At 43.3% G+C, this 17,266-nt stretch overlaps 1 protein-coding gene across 38 annotated transcripts in view; it reads right to left on the bottom strand.

The window, feature by feature from the left end:
- LRRFIP1 (LRR binding FLII interacting protein 1) overlaps window positions 1-17,266 on the bottom strand; it is a 103,300-nt gene that overhangs the window by 22,823 nt on the left and 63,211 nt on the right. For 12 of the 38 annotated variants that reach the window (XM_083704815.1, XM_083704816.1, XM_083704786.1 and 9 more), the window contains 5 exons: window positions 12,976-13,053; window positions 6,379-6,411; window positions 3,889-4,014; window positions 3,592-3,663; window positions 146-316 (listed from right to left, as the gene is read on the bottom strand). In XM_083704815.1, the coding sequence (XP_083560941.1) occupies window positions 146-316; window positions 3,592-3,663; window positions 3,889-4,014; window positions 6,379-6,411; window positions 12,976-13,053 (480 nt within the window). Of the gene's footprint in view, window positions 1-145; window positions 317-3,591; window positions 3,664-3,888; window positions 4,015-6,378; window positions 6,412-12,975; window positions 16,149-17,266 lie in introns of all 38 variants that reach the window. The other 26 variants (XM_083704817.1, XM_083704808.1, XM_083704822.1 and 23 more) reach the window with 4 other exon arrangements.

Below are 17,266 nucleotides of genomic sequence, written 5' to 3'. Positions count from 1 at the left end.
GAACTCCATTGTCTCTTGAGACAGACGGAGGCCAACAACAGTTAAGTAAGTTCTAGTGAAGTCAATGGGGCTTTCTTCCCGGTAAGTAGGGTTAGGTTTATAGCCTAAGACTCCTTCTTAAGACTGCTGATGTATCACTACTTACTTTGTTTTTCTCTTCATATTGTCTCTTAGATTCTGCAAGCTGTTCTTCCAATTCCAACAATGCATCCTTCAAGGTGTCTACTTGATACATGAAATTGGTTTTCTCATTATCTAACTGAGCATTTGATACCATAGCCTTCTTATATTTCTCTTCAACTTCAGCTAGAGAGTCCTAAAGAAAAGAAAAAAGCACAGTGATTAATAAATACTTTTAGTTTACCAACCAAGTCAAAATGCTAGGAAGACGACCTTGTCAATGACTGCATTGACAAGCACTTTATTCTATTTCCCCAACATTTTCTTACCTGTTGATTTTTGCATTTTATGTGATATTTCATGCAACTTAAAAACTACTTCTGGAAATCTCAGGGCATCTATTGTAAATTCCCTCAGATGGTGGTGGACTCTCCTGGAGGTTTTTCCTGGAGAGGTTTTTCCCTGGAGGTTTTTAAGCAGAGGTTGGATGGCCATCTGTCATGCATGCTTTAGCTGAGATTCCTACATTGCAGAGGGTTGGACTAGATGACCCTCAGCATCCCTTCCAACTCTTCAAATGATTCTAAGTTTAGCACTCATTTCCCTTGGTGTCACAGTCTCATGCCTAAGCCTACTATAAAAAGATACTAGGAGGTTTAAAAAGCATTCTAAGGGAATAGGGTGGCCGTTGGGAAAGGTCACATTGAAGAACTCTTGAGTTATTGTTTCAGGAATTCCCATACACCCCAAATAGGGCTGTGCGATAAATCGCCACAATAACCCATGATAAGTGTTTCAACAAGGCAATATGCCAGTGAACAAAAGGTGGAGACATGAAGCTTCCCGAGGGTAGCTCAGCTGAACAGATACTTTACAGATACTTGGCAGATAATTTGCAGGCACCTTTGTTTGTTGAGGGACGCAGGTGGCGCTGTGGGTTAAAGCCTCAGCGCCTAGGACTTGCCGATTGCAAGGTCGGCGGTTCGAATCCCTGCGGCGGGGTGCGCTCCCGCTGCTCGGTCCCAGCGCCTGCCAACCTAGCAGTTCAAAAGCACCTCCGGGTGCAAGTAGATAAATAGGGACCGCTTACCAGCGGGAAGGTAAACGGCGTTTCCGTGTGCGGCTCTGGCTCGCCAGAGTAGCGATGTCACGCTGGCCACGTGACCCGGAAGTGTCTCCGGACAGCGCTGGCCCCTGGCCTCTTGAGTGAGATGGGCGCACAACCCCAGAGTCTGTCAAGACTGGCCCGTATGGGCAGGGGTACCTTTACCTTTACCTTTTGTTTGCCCTCTCCCTCCTCCTGGGCTTCCCAGGTATCTTTCCACTTAGAGCTCAGCTAATGATGCAGAGTCTGCTAACCAGAAAGAACTGGAAAGCACTTCCTTCTTCCCTCACATTCACCCCACCAGTGGAAAAAAGAGAGAGAAGAGTTCTTATTTTTATTTTCTGGTGGTGTTTACATTGTTAGTTTCCCCTAAATAGCTTTCCTCCATATCTAAAAGGAAGGGTTTTGAAGTTTTTTTTAAAGAAGACTATTTTTGCTTGCCTGCCTGCCTGCCTGCCTGCCCTACTACCCTTTGATAAAAAGGGAGAGGTTGGTGGGATGAGGGCTTTTGTGGGGGTCCTGGGGGGGCAGAATGGAGGGGAGAGGATTTAGTTGGTTGTGGTTTCTGGCTTGCGTCATGAGTCAATGGCAGCCGTGGGCAGCGAGGAAGTTCAGGCAGGGGAAAGTCAAGATTTATGAGGCAAAAATCCCGGCAATGCTCCCCAGTGGAGTCGAGGGAGCTCCCTGCTGTGCTGCTCAAGCCCATGTCTGCCAACTTGAAAGGCGGAGCGGGTGAGACCTGGGCGTGTGTCCTTGCCTCCGTCTCCAGCATGATTTGTGGTTGGTTCCTCCTTAATCTGGAATATTGTCGTTAATCAAGAGGCACTCCTGGACTGACATGCTGTATGCCAATGGGCTGCAATCAATCAGCTGCCAAAAGGACTGGGATTGGTTCTATGAAGTTATTTATTTATTTATTTATTTATTTATTTATTTTAAGCTTGAGAATCCTTACAACAGCTGGGGAAGTCCGTCTCCCCCCCGCCCGCCCCCCGTACTCTCTGAAAAGCAGCAACAAATCCTCCCAATTTTTTGCAATTAATTACTCACCTTTCTTCCAAATGCACCAACCTCCCCTAACAATACTACAGTACTGGAAACTCCCAAAGCATTTTTTTCTTTCTCCCCATTGTTGCTAGAACAGAATAGGAAGGTGTTTGTAGTATTTAACCCCCCCCCCCACCTCTCTCAATCAGTCCTGGGCCTCTCTAGGCAATAGAGTTTAACCCTTGGAGCGCCTCACCGGGGGGGGGGGGAGGACAACCTATTTCTAGGTTTGCAGCAAGTAAAACCAAACAAAACACACAACCCTGTGCTTTATCCTTCCAGCACAAAAGAAGGCACTGAGGCTGCAATCCAAGTTGCAAGGGGCAGCCGTATGGGGATGTGGCAGCCATGTAATCCCAGGCTGCAATTGAGTGGCACATGGTTACGCCCTTCTCGCGCCACCCTCCCCGATCCGAGCCTTGCAAGACTGCTTGGGGAGGGTGTCGTGGGGACGCAGCAGCCATGCGCCCTTCAATTGAGATGCACGGCTGTCGCGTCCCCACACTGTCCTCCCCGAGGAGCCTTGTAAGGGATGGGATGCTGGGATGCTGGCGCAAGGAGAGTGCAACAGCAATGCTGCTCAGGGCTGGTGTCCTGGCGCTAGGGCCTGGGCACACACAAGTGGAAAGTTGAACAGCATTTCATAAAGAATGCCTGTGCCACAGAAAGACTATGCTGAACCTTAAAAGAACCCAGCCTTACTAAGAATGTAAAAGAATGTAAGTTTACTACCCACCCCTCCCCCACTATCTTCTCCCCCAGCCTTAAACTGTATACAACATTAATGGCTCACATCAAATCTAACTGATATGTAGAAAAGACTCTACAACCTGAAAACCGAGACAATGCTCGTACTTTTTTAAACCCAAGAAGATATTTAATAAAAACTATTTTGAAAAAACCACTCCCTTGAAATTCTGTGGCACAGAATTTCAAAATCAGCATACATGCTTGGGTCTGATTTTAAAATGATTCTCTAGTTCATACTGAACCCCTTTTCACTGAAACTGGCCAACTTCAAACTGTACAGCTCTTCAGAAATGCATGATTTTATGTGAAAGTGTATACTCTTGAAGTAGTAGTATAAAGCATGCAAAAGCTATTTTAAGTGAGTGTGCTGTTTGCTCAGTCTGTTAATGTGCTTTAAGTGCCTGCGCTGCTATGAGCTGAATAATTAGAACTAGAACTTTGTAAGTTCAAGATGCAATTTCACAACTCTGAAAGAAAACATGCTTGTTAAATTACACTCCATTCTTGTTCCCTCTCTGGATATTTATCCAAGGTTAATCCCACAAGCTCACTCCAACATAAACTTGTACCTTCATTTCCTTCAGTCCCTGCATGTATTTTCCTTCTACATCCTGAATCTGGTCCTTTAACTCATTGATATCCTGAAGAAAATCGCAAAGCATGGTGTCAAAAAACCCCACTGAGTAATCAGTGAAAACCACTGGGTAACCAATGACATTAGAAAAATAGAATTTCCTAGTCATTCTTTTTACAAGTCATTCGTTGTGATGAAATATATATCCCTATACCAATTATTTTTGCACGGTAAGACATGAGGGACAGAAGCAAGTCCCTTTACCAGCTTTCACCTCCAACAAGCAGCTTACCTTAATTTCTCTAATAGATGCTTCAGTATCAACTGAGATGGAGGTATCTCCACTGCCTCGCCGGGAAGAAGTTCCGCCTAGAGAGGCCAGCGTAGCTGCTGACAAGCTTGACACAGTACGAACCCCCTGGAATACAATCAAGGAGTGTTTACAATAAAAGCAGTGTAAGTCTTTGTCATAGAATCTAAGATTTGGAAATCATAGAATCATAGAGTTGGAAGAGACCACAAGGGCCATCGAGTCCAACCCCCTGCCAAGCAGGAAACACCATCAGAGCACTCCTGACATATGGTTGTCAAGCCTCTGCTTAAAGACCTCCAAAGAAGGAGACTCCACCACACTCCTTGGCAGCAAATTCCACTGTCGAACAGCTCTTACTGTCAGGAAGTTCTTCCTAATGTTTAGGTGGAATCTTCTTTCTTGTAGTTTGGAACCATTGCTCTGTGTCCACTTCTCTGGAGCAGCAGAAAACAACCTTTCTCCCTCCTCTATGTGACATCCTTTTATATATTTCAACATGGCTATCATATCACCCCTTAACCTCCTCTTCTCCAGGCTAAACATGCCCAGCTCCCTTAGCTGTTCCTCATAAGGCATCGTTTCCAGGCCTTTGACCATTTTGGTTGCCCTCCTCTGGACACGTTCCAGTTTGTCAGTGTCCTCCTTGAACTGTGGTGCCCAGAACTGGACACAGTACTCCAGGTGAGGTCTGACCAGAGCAGAATACAGTGGCACTATTACTTCCCTTGATCTAGATGCTATACTCCTATTGATGCAGCCCAGAATTACATTGACTTTTTTAGCTGCCGCGTCACACTGTTGGCTCATGTCAAGTTTGTGGTCAACCAAGACTCCTAGATCCTTTTCACATGTACTGCTCTCAAGCCGGGTGTCACCCATCTTGTATTTGTGCCTCTCAATTTTTTTGCCCAAGTGCAATACTTTACATTTCTCCCTGTTAAAATTCATCTTGTTTGTTTTGGCCCAGTTCTCTAATCTGTCAAGGTCGTTTTGAAGTGTGATCCTGTCCTCTGGGGTGTTAGCCACCCCTCCCAGTTTGGTGTCATCTGCAAATTTGATCAGGATGCCCTTGAGTCCATCATCCAAGTCGTTGATAAAGATGTTGAATAAGACCGGGCCCAAGACAGAACTCTGTGGCACCCCACTAGTCGCTCAAGATGGGAAATATTCTTAGTTATAAATTTTTAAAAAGCTGTTGCTTAATTTCAGGATATTCTTTAATGTTTCCCACCTTTCATTATGGAAAACAACAGAGGAAGAGTCTGCTGGATCAGGCCAGTGGCCCATCTAGCCGAGCATCCTGTTCTCCCAGTGGGTGACCAGATGCCTCTAGGAAGCCTCAGGGCAGGACCTGAGCAAAACAACCTTCCACCCACTCATGATTCTAAAGCGCTGTCTGTCCCAGGAGGATGGAGCAAGCTTGTTTTCTCCTGCTCTGGAGGGGAGGACCTGAACCAATGGCTTCAAGTTACAAGAAAGGAGATTCCAACTAAATATCAGGAAGAACTTTCTGACATTAAGAGCTGTTAGACAGTGGAAGAGACTTCCTTGGAACATGGTGAACTCTCATTCATTGGAGGTTTCTAAGCAGAGGTTGGGTGGTCACCTGCCATGGATGCTTTGGGACCCCTTTCCAAATCTACAATTCTCTGGTATTCAGGTGAATAGTGCCCCTGACAGAGGAAGCTGAACATAACCTTTTGGCAAGAACTGTAGTCATTGATCGCCTTCCTTCTGTTCAGTAATATTTTACTAATCACAAAACTCTTCTTCATGTTTAAAGGCAAACAGAAAAGCTTTGATAAGTTCATTTAAATTGCACCTGTGACCTGGTTTAGAAGTAACACTGTCATTTCAGCAAACCATGGTTCATCAGAGTGGGGAAAAGCAATGAGGTGCAACACTCCCCTTCCTCCCTTCAAGCACCTGGCTGGAGAGAAAACTTCCTGGTTTTTTGTTTCCTAGGATGTCCTAACTGAGAATCTGTGGTTTACACATTTCCTACAAATCAGAATCAAGCTGTTCCTGGTTTGCCATTCTATTCGACTTCAAAGAAATGTGTGTCTTTCTTCTTTATTCCTGGCCATGTATCACACCTGCCCCCCTAAGCAACAAGTACATGTAATGAGATTAACTCTGAAAGCACAACCTCCAAACTATACTATTCAAACTTATTCTTACAGCAAAAAGTGAGTATATATCCTGAAATATAATAACACTTGGATTTCTGAATATAGCAAGAATAACTAACTATGAATATATCATTGCACATACATGAAGTCAAAAAAGAGTCAATGGCAGAAAATTTAAGAGCTGAAAACCATCAAAACATTTTCAATAGAAACTCCAAAATCCAGTGAATCTTATTCTTCATGATTAGGAGACATTTCTCAATCTATGCCTGTCATTTAAGATTGTGCACAGGTACCTTTCCTCCCACACACAACCATGCTACCCACTCACTCTTACCTTCTCAAAGTCTTTTTCAGGCCTTTCTTCAACCTACAGGAGAGAGAAGAAAGAAACCATAATTGAACCACAAGGACCCATTTTCCCAACAGGAGACTGTCTTCAAACCTTTTCAGCATGACATCACTGGCTGTATACAATCTTGGAGTAAAGGTGGTTATTTACTCCTAAGCAACTAAGCATGGAACTTTTGTTTTGTTTACTTCAGAGACTAAAAGGTATCCCTTAAAATTCATCCTCTTTTAAAAGTTTGCTTTAAGTGATGAAAGTACTGAAAGCTTAACATGTGAACAGAAAAGACTGTGTTTACACCACAATGTTCTCCTTTAGCTTTCATGAAAGTGCCAGTTTCGCTCCACACCCACCTGCTGAATATCTTGTTTAAATGCTAGGGTTCATTATTGTTCCACAGGATGTGTACCACTTTAAAAGCCAGGGTGCATATCCTGACATAGTTTTTGCAGCTGTGTAGCAGGTGCTGATAAGTCTCTTTAATTAGCTGAATGAGGTGATTACAGTGTTTCTTTTTCCTTAGCATATATTAAACCTTGCAAAGCTCTCTTTGCATCTTTTCAGTGATTCCATCTGTATGGTCTAGTCTGCACGCACCCCAGACATCCGACTCCGAGATTGAGACGTGACTTTGAAGGGAAAGAAACTGAGTGTGCATCTCACTCTCGGGAGACACACATGAAGTCAGAGGTGAAATACATGTTAGAGCCTGAAACCATCAGCCGGGGAATATCCTGTGTTGCCAGTGTGGCATTGCAAACCCACCAAATCCAGCCAACATGCGTGTAGCAGGTTTGTGGACATAACTGAAGGAATTCCTAAGCAAGTCATTGTTCCTTCTGCAAACAATGTGGAAGCGGCTGCCACTGCTGCTGCCCCCATGTCGGCCAAGGTGTGACTTAAGAAGCTGGAGCAGCTGCTGGTGGACAGACCTCAGTGCATCAAGAATGTCCTGAGCATGGAGGCACTGCTGGACCTCCTGGTCAACCTCAACACCAAGGGCCACTGCGACTCGCTACTCTAGAGGGACAGGTTTGCCTCCGAATTCCTCGCGTGGGAATGGACCGTCTGACTATTGAGAGTGACGTGGGCGGGCTCCTTATCAATTGTGCCTTGGAAGACTACCTGGAGTAAACATTCACTTTATCGCTGGTGGTAGGCCCAAGAGCTCCATCCCCTTCCCCTGTCAGGAGCCGGAGTTGGGTCAGGCATAGGTCAGCAACAAAAAAACATGGGTGTCACTGAAGTTAGTTCTTTATTCAAAGAAACCAAAAGAGTACAGGCCTAGTGATCCCAGCAGCTCTTCCCGATAGGTCTTGCTCCAACGAGGCAGCTAGAAAGACTGAAGGCCCCTGCCTCCCCCCCAGGCCCCTCCCCTCCGGGGTCTTTCCCAAGCAGCTGCAAACTGTGTCTGTGCAACCAATCTCTGCTCTGCTCTGTTCACTTCTCTGCATATTCTACGTGGCCAGGGCAGAGAGGAGCTGGTCACAGTAGGAGGGGAAGACTCCCTGGATTCTTCAGTAGCCCACCTGAACTCTGCCTCTTGGCCAACCTCTTCTCCAGCCTCTGATGCTGGACTGCTCTCTGCCACAGCCTCTTCCTGTTCATGAAACCCTGTTACCTTTTTTGCTTCTGACACATCCTCCTCTCGGTCTGCTCCTTCTTTTCCCTTTGACCACTCCTCATCGCCCACCACCACTCCCCTGGCTCTGAGCCTTCTTCCCCTGGGGGTCCCCCCCCCCACGCCTCTGCATCCAGCCAGTCCATGACCCCACCATGGCCTGAGGATCCCAAGCTTTGAGATTAACAACAGGCATGATGAGTCTTTTGTGTGTATTTTAATGAACTGAACAGACCAAAAGATTTTGAATCATGGGTGTGTGTTGTGAACTTGACAGTACTTATCTTACTTTAGTTACTTGCTATTTTGATAATTTTGTTTTATAGAGTCTAAATGTTGTATTGATTTGTTAACCATGTTATATAACTTTTACTGTAATTGTGATGTTCAGAACAAAAAAATTCCTTCCAGTAGCACCTTAAAGACCAACTAAGTTAGTTCTTGGTATGAGCTTTTGTGTGCATGCACACTTCTTCAGATGTTCAGCTTATTTGTTAGTTGCTGTTTTGTTTGCTGTTTAGATGGGACTAACACAATGTGTTATACCTGGGCATAGGAGCCAACTCCTAGGGGCTGAGGGGTCTTCGCCACCTCCAATGAAATATTTGAGGGGACTGGATCCCCGCAATGTTGATGGGCATTGCCATTCATTTTTTTAAAAAAGTTTTTATTATTAAAATAATTCAGCATTGATACACACATATTGCAAATATACAGGCTTATAAAGGTAAAGGTACCCCTGCCCGTACGGGCCAGTCTTGACAGACTCTGGGGTTGTGCGCCCATCTCACTTAAGAGGCCAGGGGCCAGCGCTGTCCGGAGACACTTCCGGGTCACGTGGCCAGCGTGACAAAGCTGCATCTGGCAAGCCAGAGCCGCACACGGAAATGCCGTTTACCTTCCCGCTGGTAAGCGGTCCCTATTTATCTACTTGCACCCGGAGGTGCTTTCGAACTGCTAGGTTGGCAGGCGCTGGGACCGAGCAGCGGGAGCGCACCCCGCTTATATGGCATTATATGGCTTATATGGCATTGCTATTAAAATGGTATGTGTGCACCGCATCATGTGACTGATTATGGGGGGGGCAGGGTTTACCTGGGCCCCCTCATTATTTTATTCAGGTTGGCACCCCTGTACCTGGGACTCACTCTGATGAGTCATTAAAAACTGTACTGTACTTGACAGTATAAGTGCTAGCTGCTAATTGGGACCAGTTGAATAAAGCACATGGCTCCAGTTCTCAAACAGCAGCACTGGCTGACTCTCCACTTCTGGCCACACTTCAAAGTGTTGGTGATAACCTTTAAATTACTGGGCAGCTTGTGACTCAGATACTTGAATATCTGTCGTCTTCCATAAAAGCATATTCAAAGCTACTTGGATTAGACTAATTGAAATAACAGGATTTAAGTTAGCTATCATGACTAACAAGTCCCACTGATATCCTTTAGTCTTTTCAAAGCATGACTGCACCCAACCTATTATCACCACCAGAATATATGAACTGACCTGAGAGTATTAGCATGCAAATTTAGGATGGTATTTGCTGCTAGTCCTATTCAGAGCACACCTGCTGAAGTTAATGGACATGACTAACTTAGCCTCATTAATTTCAGTGAGTCTACTCTGAGGAGAACTTAGCTGAATACCACTCTTAATAAATAAATTGATGTGGAAATGAAATTTTCTTTCAGAAATGTTATTTTCTTGAACGTATAAAACTGAAATGGAGTAAACTGAGTGCTTGTGGGAAGTCTTCTGTCTTCTTGTTCCGTTACTGTATTGCTATGCTGTCAATGCTTTTCCCAGCCAAATAGCTTTTGGTGTGATTTTTAGCATTGCAAGAAGACAAACAGTAATCTCTGCCCTTCCTTGCCTTTGCCTCATGGGTTGTCCTCAGGCTTCCTATTCTTTCTTTCTTTCTTTCTTTCTTTCTTTCTTTCTTTCCAGAGCCCCCCAAAACCCAAATACTACTTTTGAGAACCTGTTTTACACAGCACTTTCCAGCAGATGGAGCTCTTTGTAATTTAATTCAGCTCAACAGTGGAATTATATGGTACATTTAAGTCAAATCAGGCTGCTATCCTGTGCCGTTACTTTGAAAGAAATCTCACTGAGCTCAGTGGAAGTTATTTATGAGTAAAAGCCAGTATGATGATTAGAGTGCTGGACTAGGTCCAGGAATCAACACCCCCCCCCCTTTAGGCATGGAGCTCCCCTCCCTGTCTCTCACCCAGCCTACACAGGGTTGTTAGGATAAAATGGGGAGCACACCTTGAGCTCCTTGGAGGAAAGGAGATATAAATGTGACAAATCAAAGGAAATGTTCATTTTAAATTAGATTTCATTGTAGTAAAGAATATGATCCGCTTTGCTACACTGCAAGGTGACGTTTTATATGAACCTTTAAGAGTACAATTAGATAGTAAGAATAGCAGGGGTATCGTAAACTTCAAAGAACAAACATGAACTACTTGCATAACTATGCAAGGAGTATCTGGGCCGCTTAAGCTTTTATAATGATCATCATCATTATTATTTAGAGTGAAATGCAATGGGGAAATAACAGCAGAGATCAGAAGAGACCTGGACACTCTCAGCCTAACCTACATCTCAAGGTTGCTGTGAGGATAAAACAGGGGCAATGAGATGCATCACTTTGAACTCCTCTCAGCCTCACCTTCCTTACAGGCTTCTTGTGATGATAAAATTGGGGAAAGGACCATGTGTATCAGCTTGAGCTTCTTGGGAGAAAAATAGTGTGTGTTTTTTTAAAAAAAGTTTTTTTTTGAAATTTTAACTTTTAATTATTTATTTGTTTCTTTTTCTAAACAGTTTACAGTGGGTATAAATGAACAGATACAGTTTTCACCATAGTGGCAGTACCATTCTGGGAAGAACATCAGCCTGTCATTCTCCTCTCCATGTCCCTCTGTCTGGGTAGCTTTGCCTCTTCATAGTTCTGATTTCAGACATTGTGATAAATCGGTATATCACCATGTTTAGCTGCCGATACGTCACAATGCTGAAAACCAGATATTGCCCAGCCCTAGTATAGAGTGCCACTGGGTACTGATCACTTTTACTGCTAAAACAGTGACTACACTGACTGAAGGTTATATATAAGGCCAGGATGGAGCAGCAGCTTCGTTTTTAAAACATCTGGATCTGCTTGATTCTGTAAGAGACAGCTCTGAGGCCATCTTTACAATTCCAGTATTTCAGGATCTTTCAGAAAACATTAATTGTAAATTGCAAAATGTTTTCAAGACACATTCCAGCATCATTACAGACACAAAAAATAAAGACAGCATTATATTCAATTTATAACAAATATGTAGTTGTGATTTTAAAAAGCCTTTACTACTACACTGTTGCTATTTCAATTGTCTAGGTATATTTTAACTTTCATTGTTTTATGATATGTAAGCTTGGACTGTGAAGTATTTTATCAAGTGACATGTAAGACACTCAGAATAGTTTCAGATGAAACTGTACCAAATGACAGTCTATGGCTTTGGCTAAAGTGTCTGATGGACTTAATGTACCAGACAAGACTCAACACTGGCACGCACAGTTTCACCTGCGTCCCTAAGGCTCATTGTTGTTGTTTAGTCGTTTAGTCGTGTCCGACTCTTCATGACCCCCTGGACCAGAGCACACCAGGCACTCCTGTCTTCCACTGCCTCCCACAGTATGGTCAGACTCATGTTTGTAGCTTCGAGAACACTGTCCAACCATCTCGTCCTCTGTCGTCCCCTTCTCCTTGTGCCCTCCATCTTTCCCAACATCAGGGTATTTTCCAGGGAGTCTTCTCTTCTCATGAGGTGGCCAAAGTATTGGAGCCTCAGCTTCACGATCTGTCCTTCCAGTGAGCCCTCAGGGCTGATTTCCTTCAGAATGGATCGGTTTGATCTTCTTGCAGCTAAGGCTCATTACCGTATCTTTAATCATGAATTTGCTTGTTGTTGATAATATTAGAATATGGAAAATATTTTCTGAGACAACTGAAGTCTACAAGATAGGGCTGTGGTCTAAACCACAGAGCCTAGGGCTTGCTGATCAGAAGGTCGGCGATTCGAATCCCCGCGATGGGGTGAGCTCCTGTTGCTCGGTCCCTGCTCCTGCCAACCTAGCAGTTCGAAATCACGTCAAAGTGCAAGTAGATAAATAGGTACCGCTCCGGCAGAAAGGTAAACGGTGTTTCCGTGCGCTGCTCTGGTTCGCTAGAAGCAGCTTAGTCATGCTGGCCACATGACCTGGAAGCTGTACGCCAGCTCCCTTGGCCAATAAAGTGAGATGAGCACCGCAACCCCAGAGTCGTCTTTGATTGGACCTAACAGTCAGGGGTCCCTTTACCTTTACCTAATTAAGTTTAAGCAATGCTAAACCTAGATCCTTTTCAGATGTTTTCTAAAGATCAGTTTCATTTGTTGTGAGACACTACTGTTGCATGCAGTATTAGGTTGGGGAGAAAAAAGGGGGAAAGAGGAGGAACCTAGGTAGTGGGAAATGGGGCATACATTTTTAAAATATACAAAAGCATAACTGTGGCTCCATTGTCTTAAGCAACCTGAAAACCAGTCCTTCCCTACATTGTGGTGTTCTTTTGCTTAAAGTGAAAAGCAGCTACTTATAACCAGAAAACCATCAAGGAAACATCTTCAACATCAGTTACAAGCACAGGGCAGCAAACAACAGCAAACACCTATCTGAGCAGAATTTTCATAACATCTAATAACATTTGGAGAAGAAATTAGAAATAAGAGCCCCAGTTACAGTACAAATGACCTGGTGGTTATTCGACTAGTTCAAAAGATGGCCAGTCGCTTTTCAACAGTAAATGAATCAGAACTCATTAATTGCCCATATATTGCAGTGTTCTTTCTTCAGTAGAAATAGCCTTGGGAGACAGAAATAAAGCAATTCAATCAGGTAAAGAGGAAGCAGAAAAGCATGCTCACCACAGGACTTGCACGAGCAGAACTAGCTCTAGAAGAAGCTCGAGATCCTGAGCCGAGGTAGCAACTGTACTCCGAGGGCTGCCCACAAATACCCCAAAAGATTGCGTCAAACAGAGATGAGAAAAAAGAAGCATTAGGATAGTGGGAATCAGACAGATTTGCTAGCATTTCTCATAAGTTAAGAGCAGGATAGCATATGGCTACAGAAAGGCACAGTAGATGTCCCCATGAAGGAAGTTAATAAACCAACGTAAAATAGATTTATTTAAAAAAACTGAAGCAAAATATTTCTGTAGAATTACATACTACCAGCCAAAATCTATGAGTCATTGCCCGTGTAGTCTAGTGGCAGGTAAGTTTGTAGATATGTGACAGTTGGTGCACTCACACCAGAGTTAAGATTACATTCCAGTCTAGTCCAATAATCGTTGGAACATTTTGCATATTTTACCTAGAGAAACAGGAACTTCAGAAACTACCTTTAAGATTGCGTGCTCATATTAAATCTGCTTCAAATAACCAAATTATGCTCTTGTTACCTCTCAGGTGGACAATAATGATACAAATTAGGGTATGAAATTTATCAACACTTTTGCCACTAGCACCAAAATTCAAGAGTTTTTTTCACATAAACCCAAGGCTTTCTATGTGCCCAGTGGGATTTCTCAACCTAAACAGTCTCCCTCCCCATACCTTATTACAAACTGCTCCTGAAACTACTTTCAAAAATAATTTACTAACCGGCATCTGGGGAGTCAGAATCTGTGCTAACATTGTCAATGAAATGTTACCTGGAGTATATTTATTTGTTAACATTTTTATCCTGCCCTTGCTTGCAAGAACTCAGGAAAATATACGTGTACTCCTACTTTATCTCCTCTCAGCAACCCTGTGAGGTAGGGTAGGCTGAATTCACAATAATGAATACCAGTGCAACAGAAGTGGTATCCACAACGTGGGCAGCAGAACAGAACTGTGTAAATCTACCCCCAAAACAATTATAATTTATGAGCTGGAGAATAAGAATGAGGGTCTTTGCAGATTCACTTAAAGTCTGAACCCAGTGCATAAGCATTAGCAGCACTGACTGGATTTATTCTAGTGGCTGATTAAACTATAAAATAATATTCCCATAAAAACACTATTTTTCCATTAAGTAGAGATTGGTAATCAAGGTTACTTTAAAAGTGGGGTACTTTGTGGGATCATAATATCACTTGCCGCAAGATCAGTTGCCAAAAACATTAATGCACTGCACACACATTACATTCCTTATGTATCTTGTGTCATTTAAGAGGACATTTAATGTGAAATATCCCTCACCTTCTGAAATCCACTATGAATTTCATCTCACAGAATGAGACACACACAGAGAAGACATATTGATGAAACCAATCCAGAACCTTGCTCATCTTTAAGAAGCATTTAATATGATCCAGTGATAATCAATGATAATCCAATCAGAAACTGCCTAAGCATTGATTAGTGCAAGTCCAATATCGTTCAGCTAGAAGCTGGTTGACCATACTGACATTCATTGAACAATATTCCACAATTATGCATACCATGAGAAAATTAACTCAGAACATGAGAGAGATAATTTCAACAGTATTTCATTTTTAATTAGTATTTTTTAAAAACAAAAACCAAACTGGTAAGTGAAAATTAGCAATGGAAAATCCACAACTTCTGCTAATCATTAGTAGAAAGCATGAGAAAAATAGGATTTAACATTCCTCCAAGTGTAGTACTGCAAAAGACGTCTGGTCATTTAAGCATTACAATAAAAAATGATTTGTACCAGAGACACTGCATAGAAGGGAAGTATAGTAGGAGGAAGAGGCTCTCATCTGGGGTGTGATTCAAGGTTTCGCATCTTGCCTATGGAATGATCCCCCTCCTTCTCCCACTGTTTTCCTGAGCCCACAGAGAGCCAATTTCAAGGGGAGGAAGGAGGAAGGAGGAGGAAGGAAGGAAGCCCAGCTGCACACATGGAATTCCCTGTGCAAGGTTTCCACTGACTGGGCTTGTTAGGTGAATCCTACCTCTGGCCTTGATCTACATTTAAAATATTGTTGTTTTTATTTAAAGATGATAAATTGCAATTCAGATTTAAATAAAATAGTTCACATTGCCTGTATTCCTGTGATTCTCCAAATGTACTCACACACAATTGTTAACTATTCCTAATTCCATTAAACCAAAGTTTGTTATATCCATGCTGGCGAACTGTGGTTTAAGCGAGTTCCTCAAACCAATATTGCAAACTACAATTTGATCCTGGCTTGCAGTTCTAGTTTGGAGCACTTGCTCAAGCCACAGTTTCTAGTTTAGGAATAACAGCAACGTAACTTCATTCACTCTAGATGGAGTAAAACAGGAAGCAATGATTAAAGCCCCACATATGAGGGGAGCAAGGAGTGTCTAAAGCAGTTCAGCCGACTTTCACACAACCTGCAGGCTGCAGTACATTCTCCTGCACTCTTCTAACTGAATACCAAGGGGAACTGAACACTGTTGAACGTTGCCGACTGATACCACTCTGACTTATTTTTCCTGTGGGTCAACAGCCCTCTGTATAAATAGACAGGTTTAACAGCCTTGCTGCAAACCATAGTTTGAAGCAGTGGTGCCAAACGGTTTTGGGCACTGCCCCCTTGGTTCCAAAAACTCAACCCCAGTGCCCTCTAGCTGACCGTATAAAAAGTATTATTCAGAATAGTGGTTTGCATAATCCACAAGGAAAGTTATGACACAACAGCATTCAAAACAGTAGCAATTAATTGCACACTTCAATTATGGTTGCCATATTTTAAAGAGCAATATGTCCTCTTTCCCCAGGAAACATCCTCTTTTTCATGGGTAGAGTTGTCATAGCAATCCAGTTAAAAGTAGAAGTCATCAAATGTGTCCTCATTTTTGCTCTTCAAAATATGGCAACCCATCAAAATTCAATTAAAACCATTTAGTTCAATTAATTCTACAAAACTATTGAATGTGACTTGATGCCAGCTTTTCAAAATCTGATACTCATTTGCACCTCCAGTGCTTCCCTGCCACCCACTTGCCTCTAAGCACTCCCCTAGGTAATCCCACTGATTTAAGGACTATCAATATATTTTGGGAATGATTTGTGTTCTTATGTACCGTATTGGCCCGAATATAAGTGGCACCTGCTAATAAGCCGCACCTTTAAAATTCAAGGGGGGGAAGGAAAACGTACAATACCAGAATAGAAGCCTTAAAATTCCACAGGCACTCACACCCGTAAATGGCAAATGTAGAAGAAAATCCTATGGGTACTAGAGAGGACCCTCAAGTGGGTGAAACACCTGTTCGTAGCACTGTAAATGCAAATAAAAAATCAATACAGTGGGACCTCAGTTGTCAGCCTTAATGCATTTTGGAAGCCCATTCGGCTTCTGAAACATTCAACAACCAAGGCTCAATGGGGCAGTCAAAGAGAAATGTGATCCAAGGGAAAAGGGAGAGAGGAGGGGAGGCTGAGGAGGGGTGGTCCCCCAAATCTCTCGTGGGCGGGGGGGGGAGTGGCTGAGATCCGGGCTCACCCCACCTCACCTCATGAAGGGGATGAGTCATCGAAGGCAGGGAGGAGAAGGAAGGGCGCACCTCCATGGAAAGAGATGGGGCAGAGCCATGATTCTGCTTCCAAAAGCTGGGAGCCTCCCTCTTGAATTCCTGGCCAGGCTTTTGGGCTCCTGCTCTGCCCCCCTAAGGAGACAGAGGGAGGCAGGGATCTGGGGTTGTGGAAACTCACGTCCAAAAAGAACCTGCGGGGGCGTGGAAGGAAGACTGAGAGGAGAGCCCATCTTACCCCCTGCCCCCACCCTGTCCTAAAAACAGAAATGGTTGGTGCACAAAAGTGCATTTTGGTAAGGTTGCGAATTTAAGCTGCACTTTAACTTTTCACGGTTGGAATTTGGAAAAGAAGTGTGGCTTATATTCGGGCCAATACGGTAGCTGCCTTGTTTGATGCTTTCTGGGTGTCCCATAATCATATTATAAAGTTGTTGTGTTCTAGGTTATGAATCAAGAACCAGGGGTTGTATCTTTTTGTTTTCCAATGTATTTCCTATTAATAATAATAATAAATGGTGTGGCACAAGCAATTTTTTATTCTGAAAGTGTGGCCCAGAGAAAAAAGTTTGAGAACCACTGCTTTAGACAAAAGGATCCTTGACAGAAATTAGCACCAGGGTCAAGTCCTCCTCCCTCTACTCATCTCCTTTGTGTGCCTGTTTCAACATTTTAGTCCTGTTTTGTTTAAACC

This window comes from Podarcis gaigeae (genome assembly GCF_964106915.1).
Source record: "Podarcis gaigeae genome assembly, chromosome: 1".
NCBI lineage: Eukaryota > Metazoa > Chordata > Lepidosauria > Squamata > Lacertidae > Podarcis > Podarcis gaigeae.
The sequence above is the reverse complement of the archived record's forward strand: the minus strand, read 5'-3'. Positions and strand labels throughout refer to the sequence as shown.